The sequence below is a fragment of the Quercus suber genome, unplaced genomic scaffold (assembly GCF_002906115.3).
Source record: "Quercus suber isolate HL8 unplaced genomic scaffold, Cork oak 2.0 scaffold_402, whole genome shotgun sequence".
In the NCBI taxonomy this organism is placed as follows: Eukaryota; Viridiplantae; Streptophyta; class Magnoliopsida; order Fagales; family Fagaceae; genus Quercus; species Quercus suber.
In genome coordinates, this window is record NW_027069853.1 from 510,573 (window position 1) to 523,818 (window position 13,246).

The 13,246-nt window shown below is 37.8% G+C and overlaps 3 protein-coding genes across 3 annotated transcripts in view; all 3 read left to right on the top strand.

The window, feature by feature from the left end:
• The window catches only part of LOC136062318 (uncharacterized mitochondrial protein AtMg00810-like), a 50,805-nt gene extending 48,985 nt beyond the window's left edge, over positions 1 to 1,820 (top strand). Inside the window, exon 2 of the mRNA XM_065761225.1 lies at positions 1,441 to 1,820. Coding sequence (XP_065617297.1) covers positions 1,441 to 1,820 — 380 coding nt within the window. The remainder of the gene's footprint in view (positions 1 to 1,440) is intronic.
• Positions 1,821 to 7,120: 5,300 nt separating this feature from the next.
• LOC136062319 (uncharacterized) lies at positions 7,121 to 7,684 on the top strand. Its single transcript, XM_065761226.1, has one exon. The coding sequence runs from the start codon at positions 7,121 to 7,123 to the stop codon at positions 7,682 to 7,684; it is 564 nt and encodes a 187-aa protein (XP_065617298.1).
• A 1,759-nt stretch (positions 7,685 to 9,443) lies between these two features.
• On the top strand, positions 9,444 to 9,993 carry LOC112022825 (probable transcription factor At5g61620). Its single transcript, XM_024055449.1, has 2 exons — positions 9,444 to 9,666; positions 9,824 to 9,993. Exons 1-2 carry the CDS (start codon positions 9,444 to 9,446, stop codon positions 9,991 to 9,993), a joined length of 393 nt encoding a protein of 130 aa, XP_023911217.1.
• Positions 9,994 to 13,246: the final 3,253 nt, after the last annotated feature.

Consider the following 13,246-nt stretch of genomic DNA (forward strand, 5'->3'; position numbering starts at 1 on the left):
CCCCAAAAAAAAAAAAAAAAAAAAAAACTACATATACATGTCCATTATATATTAACTTAAAAAACCATCACCCTTTCCCCATTCTAATTCAACGACTTCCATAGCTTAATACCTACTAGTAGTTTTATTTTTTATTTTTTTATTAATAAAGGTGTTGTAAGGTTGAAATTTATCAACCATCTTGTTGGCTTTATTCCGTGCCAATTTACTTGTAATTTAGCACTTAGTAACCCTGTATTTAGGTGGGATTAATGTAAGGGTAGTGTGTGAGAAGAGGTGAAGAAAAGCTCAAGTATGTACAAAAAAGCAGGGGTTTGGGGCTAGGAATTGCGGCTGACTCGCGACTGGCAAGCCGCCAAATGAAGGCACGTGAGAAGCACACAGGGAAGCTAAAGGGTCGCGTCAGCTGTCGCACTACAAGATAAAAGTCTCAGGCTAGCCAGGCCGTTACGTTGCGACTTGAACTCGCGACTTGGACAAGCCACGAGGTCAAGCCGCCAATCAGCCCTGTTTGGCAAAAACTGACTCTTCGTATTCCAAACACACACCACTATAGATAGACCCTTATACCCACTAATTTGACAGAGCTTCTAGAGAGAATTTTTGTGAGAAAAACAAGATTTCCTTATCCTCAATCTTTACCTTAGAGACTCTACAAATTTCTCTACTCTCTTCTTCTCCATTGTCATACCCTTGAGAGGTCATTGACCAAATCCTTATCTCACTACACCTACGCCTGTGAGAAGGTTCATTTGGTGCTAAGGGAAGTAGTTTGGAAGGAACCAATATACATTGGTTAATGCTATGGTCTTGTAGCGGAATCCGGGAAGCTAAGAAAGAAATAGGTTCAGCGTAACCTCGTTGGAGTAAGAAGCTTAGAGGGCTTAAGTACTTGGGTAGATTAGGCTTGAAGGGTCTTCTGCTGTTCATGTATCCCAATTACATTCTTTAGTGAATTATTTGACCGCTTGGAAGGCGGCAGAGAGGTTTTATGCCAAGGATTTCGGTTTCCTCTTCGATAACACATCGTGTGTTATCCGTGTGTTTGCATCTTCCTTCCCTTTATCTTTGCCGTATATTTACTACTGTGGATGTATTTATATTTGGCATAGATTAGTTTTCAATTTTGTGTTTGGCTTATGTTTATGTTCCGCACATTAATTGTTTGATTATAAGCTTGAATTGATATTTTATATTTTGGGGTCTAAACATTCAAGGGTGTTTTAGACACATTTTGAACTTTTAATTTGTATCAGAGCGGGTACACTTGTCATGGTTTAAATACCCGAGTGTGATCCTTGACCCTCTTTAAGATGGATAGGTCTCAATCCTTAAATGTTCCACCATTTTTTTATGGTAACAATTATGCTTTCTGGAAAGTTAGAATGAGGGCATTCCTATGCTCTATTGATGACACCGTGTGGGATGCGGTTGAAATAGGTTGGACCAAGCTGGAGGCTGAAAAATCCACCTGGGATAAGGCAGCTCTTGCGGCAGCCAATGCAAACAGTAAAGCTTTAAATGCTATATTCGATGGTATGTCTCCAGATGAATTCCACATGATATCTCACGTGACAGTAGCCAAGGAAGCTTGGAAGATTTTGGAGACAACTTATGAGGGGACTAAGAAGGTGAAGGACACAAAGCTCCAAATGCTTACCACCAAATTTGAAGAGCTTAAAATGGGAGATGATGAGCCCTTTGATTCATTTTATGGGAAACTCAATGAAATTGTGATTGCAAAGCTCAATCTTGATGAGAAGATTGAAGATACTAAGGTGGTGAGAAAAATTTTGAGATCCTTACCGGAGAGCTTTTGAGCAAAAGTCACAGCTATAGAGGAAAGCAAGGACCTGGATGAAATTACGATCCAAGACCTCATTGGGTCACTTCAAACGTATGAGCTTGGACTGCCTTCCTACAAGACGAGTAAATCGCTTGCTCTTAAAACCATCACCAAAAGAATGGATGATCCTTCCAAAGAAGATGGAGTGGAGAAGGAAGTATCATATCTTGTGAAAAACTTCCGAAAATTTCTAAAGATGAAGAATAGTGGGAAACCATTCAACAGAGGGAAGTTTCCATCCTCAAGAGGTGATAGGAAAGACTTTAAGAAAAGTAAAGGGATGGATTTTCAATCTCCTTCAAACATTGTGTGTTTTGAATGCAATGGCCATGGGCATATCAAGAAGGAGTGTCCAAATTTCTTGAGAGGGAAAGGCAAGGCGTATGCCACAACGCTAAGTGATATAGACTCTTTGAGTTCTGATTCTGAAGAGAGTTGTGACGGAGAAGGAAACTACTCCGCATTCATGACCGTTGCATATGTGGAGTCATTAGATGATTTGTGTTCACTTGTGAAGGAGCTTGAAGAACATTCTGATTTGGAGTTTATTGGAATAGGTGAGGAGTTGAAGATGAGGAAGCTGAAAAAGCAGTGGGATTGTAAGAGACTTACAACTCACTCCTTAAGAAGACCGGTAAATATGCTAAGGTGGCTAATGCAGCCATTAGGAAGATGAACAGGGCTGAGGATGATTACAAAAGTCTTCTGGCATGATACAAGGAGGCGAAGTGTGAAATTGAGACACTAAATGGTGAGCTGTTGGAAGCTTATACCAAAGTAAGATATCTTGAGCAAGAGGTGGTGCAAACTCATGCCAAGATAGAGAGTCTCCAGCTAGAAGTTAGAAGATGTTATTTCATCTCAAAAACCTTCCTCAGATAAGTTCGGGTTGGGTTACACCGGAGGGAGTGGCACATCAATCATGGCTAACAAAGAAGTGAAGCTTGTAAAGGCTAAAGAGATGATTATGAATAAGTCTATTCCTGAGAAAATTAAAGCTGAGAAGATGAACAATGTGGCTGATCAAAAGGTGTTCAATAAGTCCCACAGTCAGTCAAACTCCAGATATGGAGCTAGAGGAAGATCACTTCCAAGATCTCAGCAGGGTCCTAGAATAAACTATCTCTGTCACTATTGTGGAGTACAAGGACATACAAGATCCAATTGTCACAAGCTGAAAGCAGTGAACAATGCAAGTGCTCCTCGGTCACGAGGAAGAAGAAACAACAATAGGTCTTGGGGTGGTGAGTAAGCAAGAAGTCAAAACCGTGATCTAGAAATGATGGACGTGATGAAGATGATCGATGCTTTCACCAATTGCCTGGAAAGCTTCACACGAAGGTTTGACAATCCCAATTCTCGTACCCGATCCATCAAGGATATCACCCCAAACGCACGTGACGTGTGGGTGACAAAGGGTACTCATGCATAAGCATTACAACATGTCTATGCATCAATACTTCCCATGTTTGTGAATATGCTTGGTTATGTACTTCTTGCCAGTAATTTTTTTGTTGTTATGTCTTTGCTTCAAAGGGGGAGATTGTAAGGTTGAAATTTATTAACCATCTTGTTGGCTTTATTTCGTGCCAATCTGCTTGTAATTTAGCACTTAGTAATCCCGTATTTAGGTGGGATTAATGTAAGGGTAGTGTGTGAATAGAGGTGAAGAAAAGTTCAAGTAGGTGCAAGAAAGCAGGGGTTCGCGGCTAGGACTCGCGGCTGACTAGCGACTAGCAAGCCGCCAAATGAAGGCACGTGAGAAGCACACAGGAAAGCTAAAAGGTCGCGCCAGCTGTCGCACTACAAGACAAAAGTCCCAAGCTGGCCAGGTCGTTACGTCACGACTTGAACTCGCGACTTGGACAAGCCGCGAGGTCAAGCCGCCAATCAAACCTGTTTAGCAAAAACTGACTCTTCGTATTCCAAACACACACCACTATACATAGACCCTTATACCCACTAATTTGACAGAGCTTCTAGAGAGAATTTTTGTGAGAGAAACCCTAGAGAAAAACAAGATTGCCTTATTCCCAATCTTTACCTTAGAGACTCTACAAATTCTTCTACTCTCTTCCTCTCCATTGTCATACCCTTGAGAGATCATTGACCAAATCCTTATCTCACCACACCTACGTTTGTGAGAAGGTTCATTTGGTACTAAGGAAAACAGTTTGGAAGGAACCAATATACATTGGTTGATGCTATGGTCTAGTAGCAGAATTCGAGTAGCTAAAGAAGAAATAGGTGCGGCGTAACCTCATTGGAGCAAGAAGCTTGGAGGGCTTAGGTACTTGGGTAGATTAGGTTTGGAGGGTCTTCTATTGTTCATGTATCCTAACTACATTCTTTAGTGGATTATTTGACCGCTTGGAGGGTGGCGGAGAGGTTTTACGCCGAGAACTTCGGTTTCCTCTTCGATAACACATCGTGTGTTGTCCGTGTGTTTGCATCTTCCTTCCCTTTATCTTTGCCTTATATTTACTACTGTGGATGTGTTTATATTTGGCATAGATTAGTTTTCAATTCTGTGTTTGGCTTATGTTCATGTTCCGCACATTAATTGTTTGATTATAAACTTGAATTGATATTTTATATTTTGGGGTCTAAACATTCAAGGGTGTTTTAGACACATTTTGAACTTTCAGGTGTCTATAGCACTTTGAGGTCTTGATTATTCCTTTGGATATGTGTGGTCTCTCTACCTCACACACACTAAATAATTGTATGGAAGAATCCCTTGAAGGTGGGCCCCATTGTTGGTTAGAGGTTTCAAACCCATGACTTCATATATATCACTAAACCAATCCCCTTAGACCATCTCCAGCAGTCTCTCCAAATTTTTGTACTGTTTGGAGAATGAATAATTATTTTTAGCTTTTATCTACTTGCTTTTTCAAATACACTTTCCAACAGACTCTCTATCCTTATTCTATCCAATTTAAATATTATTTCTTTGTTCATTCTTTAATCTCATTTATTTATATTTTAATCTTTATTTATTCATCCTCAACAACTATTTTTTTCTCTTATCAAATCTATCTAATTTGGAATGAATTTCTTCATTAATTTTTTTTCCTTAAAAATTCTTAATTTTTGTCTAATTTTTAATTTTAATTATAATAATCATTAATTAATCATATCCTTTTATATTTTTTTCTTAATCTAATAGTAAGAGATTATTATTCTTAAATTATAATTATTTTTCCTTAAAAATGTACTTATCAGTTTCTTTAGTAAAAGCTTATCATTAAATTTTAATAAAATAAAAACTTAATTTAAAGGCGAAATCACATTTCTCAGTACTACACTATTACTCTCTCAAAACAAAACAAAACAAACAAACAAACAAAACAAAACAAAAACAAAAAAAAACAAAAAAACAAAAACAAAAACAAAACAAAACAAACAAACATTTCTCAGTACTACTACTAAATCCTCCACCATTCATTTTTCACAAAAAAAATAAAAATAAAAAAATTTCTCCTTCCTTTTGCCTTTCTTCTCCAGCAGATTCTTCTTCTTCAGCCAAGCGTATGCTCATGTGTTGGTTGTGAAAATTCTTCTATTTGCCAATTGCTAAAATCATTTAGATCATCAACGACCATTCACCCAAAGTCTCTCAAATCGATCTGGTAGTTTTGGAGCTTCGATTTTGCTGGTTTTTCTGGGTTCCAATGGTAAATCAAGAAGGTTTTCAAAGACATGGGTGCATGCTTTTGGTTCGATTTGCTAAGACTCTATGCATGCAGCCGGATTGGTTTAGTTCAGCTTCTCTCTCTCTCTCTCTCTCTCTCTCTCTCTCTCTCTCTCTCTCTCTCTCTCTCTCTCTCTCTCTACATATATATATATATATATATAATCTCAATAATGTTGTACGATTAAGCTTTTTTATTCTTAAAAATTGTTACATTTATGATTATTTATTGTAATAATTTAATTAAAAAATGTTTACAATTATGAGCTAGTCAAATATATAATGGTAGAATTTAATAAGGAAAAATAAAATAAAACCAATTACAAACTTCCTTATGTATCTGTGGGGGGAAAAGCCCAAAGCTACTTAACGGGCCTGGAACCCATTGATTAAGGGCCATGGTGTTTCCGAGAATTAATAGATGGTTGGGGCGGCCCACCTAAAGCAGGAAGCCCTAAAGCAGAAGGGGAGTGTCGTCCGAGGAGGCCACCATTTATCCGAGGATGTCTTTCTCCTCGGCTATGATGAGCTTTGATCAAACGAACGTGTGAAAAGTCCGTCTAACCTCCCCAACGATCCCAACGGTGATGATGGACTCTGGGTGGATCCGGAAATGATCAGAACTAGAAAATATCTGAAGGAAAGGCTAGTACCACCGCATTTAATGCGCTGCAACAGCTTTTCTGGCCGCATTTATGTGGAGAAGACCTCTGAACAGTGCAACCTCAGCTACTGCCACTCACAACGAACTAAAGTAGACACACGACATGATATGCACTCGAGTGGATGCGTGGATGAAGAACAAGTGGACGATGGAGATTATAGGAAGGGATGCTATATAAAGAAGAAGAGTCCCTGATAATAGGAGGAGGGGGGGAAAAAGAGAGAAAAAAGCTTTACTAGAGCTCTGGACGTTGTAATCGCTGTTTATTCAATAAAACACCTCTTCGGATATTCATTCATGGAGTTATCCGATCTTTAGTTCACGCTATCATTATTGCACGTGACCTAGCCGACTGTTTTGTGCTTCATAACCAGCCCAGCTCTTTTGCCCACTCTTTACAAATTCATTGTTTTGGGTTCGTTGGGCCTATAACCAATCTCTTTTGGGCTTAGGCTACAAAAACCGACCCTACAATTAGCGCCGTTTGTGGGGAGAGCTTGTGCAGGGGTGGAGACGACAGTAGGTGATGGCGGAACATGGTGAACAAGAAGCGGAGTCTAGGGCGCCTTAGCAGGAGGACCCTTTCCTTAACCTAGAGCGAAGGCAGGACCGCGAGGGTAGCATGCACACCATACCCCTTGGTCAGAGCCAGTCACATGGCGGAAGCCACATGTCCCATGCAGAGAAGAACCGAGATTTGCAGCGGAAGGTCGAAAAACTAAAAAGGGAATTACGCTATGCAAAGAGGAAACGGGCTCCCTCGTATTCTAATGAGGACCCTGATGATGAGCCGAACGTCACGTATCAACCCAAATCCAGGACACCGGCCAGCGAGACCTATACCTACGAACAGGAATCTCCTCACAAGGGGCAACGCGGAAGTCCATAACGCGGAGACGTCGGAAGCGACGCCATGAGCAAGGCTCTAAACCAGATTTCCAGGTCACCCTTCACGTGCAGGATCGAAGAGGCTAGACTTCCTAGGCGCTTTAACCAACCAGCGTTCACCATCTACAACGGCAAAACAGACCCCGTGGAACACGTGAGCCATTTTAACCAGAGGATGGCTGTCTACTCCAGGGACGAAGCGCTGATGTGCAAGGTTTTCCCCTCCAGCCTCGGGCCAGTTGCCATGAGGTGGTTCGATGGGCTGAGCCCAAATTCCATCAGCTCATTCAAAGAGCTCACCCAAGCATTTGGTTCACGATTTGTTACATGTCGAAGAGTGGCCCGACCTCTGTCCTCTCTGCTGTCCTTGACCATGAGGGAAGGAGAATCTCTGAAGGTGTACTCGAATAGATATTGGGAAATGTTTAACGACATGGAGGGCAATTTTGACGCGATGGCCTTGGAAACGTTTAAGCTTGGCCTCCCTACCAACCACGGTTTAAGGACATCCCTGTCTGGTAAGCCCGCTACTAGCATTCGCCAGCTAATGGACCGCATTGAGAAGTACAAAAGAGTTGAAGAAGACTAACAACAAGGGAAGGGCAAGGAGAAGGTTATCCCCCTGGAAATGAGGGATTTCAGGTTAGATCGATACACCAGCAGCAAGCCGAGATGAGACTTTCCAGCGCAGTCAGGAACAGCCAATCCCCAGACCGTCAACACCGTATTCAGAGACCCAGTCCACCAAGTTTTGGCAANCAAATCATATTATACATTTTTATTTTATGTAAATTTTAATCATTTTTTTTGATTGTCTAAAAAGTAACACTAATCACACATTTTTTGTTATTAGAAAAATTAGCATCTACACACGTGCATTGTATGTGCTCTGCCTCAGCAGCTCTTCTATTTTTTTTAAGGGACAAAACATTTTCAAGAATACTAATTTAGGATTGTTGCATTTTCTAATCACCAAAATCCTAGGAGAGTGATGAGATCTAGTATGAAATTTTATTTCAATAAGAAATGCATAAATCTCATCACACTCCTAGGAATTTTGGTGATTGGCTAATGCATCAACCCCAAATTAGTATATAAGAAAGTTTTGTTCTTTAGTAAAAAAAGAAAAAAAAAAAGAAAAACAAAAAAAGAAGAGCTTATGATACTAGCCTTTGAAAACGCGTTCATGCATGTGCTTAAATGCTCTTCTATTTTTTTGGTAAAGGTTAATAATTTGCATTTATTATAATTTAGGATTACTACATTTCCAATTAAAAAAAAAATCCTAGAGGTGTGATGAAAAATTATTTCACCACACATGATACTCATCACACCCCTAGTTTTTTTTTTTTTTTTTTTAATTTTTTTTTCTAAATTATTGGAAAATGTAGTAATTCTAAATTATAATAAATGCAAATTATTAACTTTTATCAAAAAAATAGAAGAGTCTCTAAGCACGCGCGTGAGCCCATGTTCAAAGGCTAGTTAATATTACAGATTTAGAACTACTAATACAACCAGAGTGTCATGAGGCTAATTTCAAAAAAAAAAAAAAAAACTGTGTTTTTATTTTTTATATATAATTTTTATTTTGAGAATCTAATTTATAAATGGATAAGAAATTTGAAAATCAATAGGAGAGTGACTTTATTTTTTAGGCAATGTTTTAGTAGGAGTTAGAGTTGTATTTTTACCGGATTGTCCTTTATTTTTTTCTCTATTTAAACATAGGGCTGTAGGAGCATTTTTTAATCAAAAAATAAGGATCCCAAACCGGGAAAGCCTTTTAAATAGTAGTAAGATAATCAAATTATTTATAACATCATCAATTCGATCATATATGGGTTCAACCACAATCAAACCAAAAAAACAAGAATCAATCTCTATTCAAATTTTTGTCTAGTCTAATTTTTAAAACCATACTCTTAAAATTACTTACCAAAAAAAAAAAAAAAAGAAATTTATTACTTTTGCTAGAGTTTAAGTTATAAATAATTGGTTGGCTTCAAACCCTAAGAGCATCTCCTATAGGCTCTCTAAAGCCTTTTTTGGAGAGCAAACGCACCAAAAATACAAGAGAGCACTGTAGCAACTCCAAACATTTTTCTCAATTAAAATAATCCCCAGTTAAATAAAATATTATTATTTTTCCTCTTTCCTCCCTTTTTCTTTCATTCTTTAGTCTCTCTTCTCGTCATAAAACAAAAGGGAAGAAATTTTCTCTCACAAAAATGATCCAGCAAATCCTTCAACCCCAAACAAAAATTAGAACAATATATATATATATATATATATGTAGAGTTGCAGTAGTTATTAAGGGGTTGGGTTGTTCTTTGCTAGAGAGAACAATGGTGAGGGAAAGAAGGTGCTCCCAATGTGGCCTCACTGGCCACAACTTTAGGAATTGCACCAGCTCTGTTATTAGCAATACTGCCAATAATAACACTAATGCAGCTGCGTGCATCAAAATATTTGGTGTTTATTTACAGAATAATGTTAATGGCAACGTCGAGAACAACAAGCGTCAAGTTGTTAGAGAGCCAAGCATTGCTGTTGATCAGAAAACGAAAGGTATATATTATGTCAAAAAACTGCTTTTAGTTTTAATTTATAGAAAGTCAAAAAAATCTTGTGTTTTCTTTCTTATGGAAGTAAAAACATTGTGTCAATATGTTGTTTGCGGGAAAGAAGTTATCACTGGACATAAAATTAGCAGTTTTTAATGTAGTTAATTTGCTGTTTGTTTCGGGGAAGCGATGGACTGAGGAAGAGCACAAATTATTTCTAAGTGGTCTAAACCAGCTTGGGAAACATGATTGGAAAGAAATTTCACAGAAGTTTGTTACCACCAAAACCCCAGCCCAGATTGCTAGTCATGCACAGAAATATTTCCTCTGAAACTAATAAGATGAAACAAAGACCAAGTGTGTTTGAGCTGACTCTGCAGAATGAAGCGGAAATCTCTCCGTCTGCTCCTAAGGATTACCAAATTTCACAAACTAAGAAAAGTGATGCTGAAAAGTCATTAGAGGTAAGTCCATCCATGCTCTAGTTTATTCAAATACAGTGTAAAAATAGTATGCTAAATATAGTTGTTGACTTCTTGTGGCTTGCACTCCTATAGGCTGGCAGCTCTGAAGCTTTGGCGTTGGATATTCCACCACTTGCTCAAATTCCAGCCTTGGTATGTGGTGCTCCGAATTATTGTCAAATTCCTTCCATGGTAATTAAAATTTTTTATTTTTGCCACTTTTTTTAATTGTTGAATTGTATTATCCATATGGTATTAAAATAAAAATTATTTAAACTGATTTTAGGTTCACAGCATAGTGTGTGTGTGTTTTATCTTTACTATTAGTATTAGATAATTGGATAAGAACTATATCAACTATAAACTAAGACCATTGTTAGTGATCTTTAAAGCAACTTGTCAATGCAATGAACCTTGTGAGGAATTAGACCATGATGTTCACACTATCTATAACCACGCAAATTTAATATCTTGCTGTGCTTCTTTAAAAAAAAAAAATTCTTTATGCAATTTTTGGTGAGGGCTTAATAGGAAGGGTTCTCATGGATATATGCTTGTTTAAATTATGGCTACTAAAATGGTTTTTAATGGCCTAATTGTAAGTGCAGTGCACCTTTGCTGAAATCATTTTCCTTTTCACGGTCTTGCCAATCACACAGCACGGCCAGTGTTTGAAATGTTTTTGGTCTTTCATTTAGATATGGAATAAGTATATCCTGTGACTTATGGTAAGTGGTTGCTGGAAAGATTATTGGGGGAGATTTTTACTTCATAGTGTTTTAAAACAGTACTGTAATCGAAGGGATCTTCTATGCTGTACTTCATTAGGACTAATGTTGGTGATTGGAAATTTGCAACCTTGCTTTATGCTTCATAGGCTGGTGGTGTCTGCATTTTTAATAAATCGCTGCAAAATTGATTAAAATTGTATTATAGTTCTCTAAAGTTCCACAAATAGCATGTTGAATTATATGGTGAACAGAACTATATATCCTTGATTCCAATCAAGATTGCAGCTTCAGATGTTTCTAATAGCCAGCCACATATGGCTTGTTACAAAGCACATTTCTTTAAGCATGGAATTTTAATTTATTTCTTTTCATTCACCACTAGATGTAAATGCTTCATCTCCTAGGATACACATGTTGGGTGTACTGCACCGTGGGTCCAGCCCACATGCTGTTTTTTCAAGAGCTCATTTAATGAGCATGGCTTTCCATGACTTGTGAGAAGTCATACTTCTCTTAATGGGAAGTGAGCCAAAGTGTGTTGGACACGCTGAGGACAAAAGAAAAGAAAGAAGCAAAAGCAAGAAAAGATTCGGCTATGGCAGGAAGAAAAGAGATTTTGGTTGAAGCAAAGTCAAAGTAAGTAGCTTGCGTTTATTTTGATTTGAAGAGAAGAGTAGAGTGTGAAAGGAAGAAAAATGGAAAAGGTGAAGCAAATAAATAGGAAGGACATTCGGCCAGTGAAGGTGTGGGAAAAAGACTGAAGTCCCAAAGTGTGAGGACTAGTGCGTGAGTAAGAGCAAGCAGAAAGAGAAGAGAAAAATAGAGAGTGAGAGAAAATATATAGTGAGAAAGAGCAGTGAGTGAAAAGAAAAAGAGAGTTTTTTCTTTACTTAAATTGTATCTTTAAATATTGTAATCTCTATTTGATATAGTAAAATTATTCGGAGTTTGTCCCGTAATTTTTCCATTCAAGGAGAAAGGGGTTCCACGTAAATTTCTATGTTATTGTGTAGGTGTACTTTTACTGTGCTTGCTGAAATTTATTCACTGTTATATAGAATTTTTCCCAACAACACATAGTGTCAATTTCCTTCTGTTTCCTTGATCTCTTAAATTCTCTTTTTTGAATGAATCTTTCTTCTAGCCAAATCGTCAAACCAGTTTTTTTCTTTTTTCTTTTTTCTTTTTTTTTTTTTTTTGTGTTAATAATGATTTTGCTTGTCTTAACAGGTGGGAATGCCTGGCAGTGCACATTTCATCCCAAACCCAATGGTGAATTTTGCCAGCAGAAGTTATTCATGCTGGTTGCCTGCACTACAAGAAAACTGGGTATAGGCGACGTTTTGAAAACGTCACTAAAAACCCAAAAAACGTCACTATAGACACAAATGGTCTATAGCGACGTTTTTTTTTTTTGCGACGTTTCCAAAAACGTCGCCATATGTTACTCTTTAGTGGCGTTCAAAAACTTTTTGTGACGTTTTCTAAAACGTCACTAAATAATATAACATTTTCGTAAATAATCTAAGAAAATACATTTAGCGACGTTTTGAAGACGTTTTTAGTGACACCTTTAAAACGCCAAACAAAAGAATAAAAAAAGTGTAGGAAAAAAAAAAAAAAAAAAAAAAAGAGGAAAAAGGAGGGACAAAAAGCGTGGGAATTGAAAAGTGGCTTTTCAGCAAAATTTTCAGCGGGGGAAGAAGACAAAAATTTTGGGAACATATAGCGACGTTTCTAAAATGTCGCTATATCTTCCCCAGAAACGTCGCTATATCTCCCCTCCCAAAATTTTTTGACAGGTACGTTGGGTCTCTTTAATATCTACCGCGACGTTTGATAAAAACGTCGCTATAAATAAAATATACGCCACTAAAGCTGCACGTTTTGCGACGTTTTAAGAAACGCTGCTATTGTTTTGTGTTACAATGACGTTTTTTAAGAAACGTCGTGAAAGGTTCTCTCTTTAGCGACGTTTTCTAGAAACGTCACAATATACTACGTATAGCGGCAGATTTAAAAACGTCGCTAAAAAAAACGTTGCCTATACCCAGTTTTCTTGTAGTGCTGGAACCATGCAGAATTTTTGGACCTGCGCTTCTGATATTATTCATCCATCCGATATTCCTTCACCACATTCTTTCCCTCACTGTCTATCTGATTTAGGTCTTGGGCTTTCAGCAATTGCAAGAGATGTTGAAGAGCTTTCAATTGGACAGCCTCAGACCTCCCGAGGAACAAACATATCAACTCAAACATCTGGAGCTATTAGAGTGACATGAAAAGTTTTGATGAGTAGAATCATGATTTTTGCATTTTGATTTATTAGCTGAAGGCTATAAAATTTTCCCCCTTTGTTAATAAAATAGCGGAACAAAGTTAAAAGGCA

Bases quoted from the DNA above. Each gene is read 5' to 3' on its own strand.
- LOC112022825 (XM_024055449.1), top strand. From the start codon at position 9,444: ATGGTGAGGGAAAGAAGGTGCTCCCAATGTGGCCTCACTGGCCACAAC. The intron at 9,667-9,823 runs GTATATATTATG...TTTTTAATGTAG, and splicing joins TGTTGATCAGAAAACGAAAG to TTAATTTGCTGTTTGTTTCG.
- LOC136062319 (XM_065761226.1), top strand. From the start codon at position 7,121: ATGAGCAAGGCTCTAAACCAGATTTCCAGGTCACCCTTCACGTGCAGG.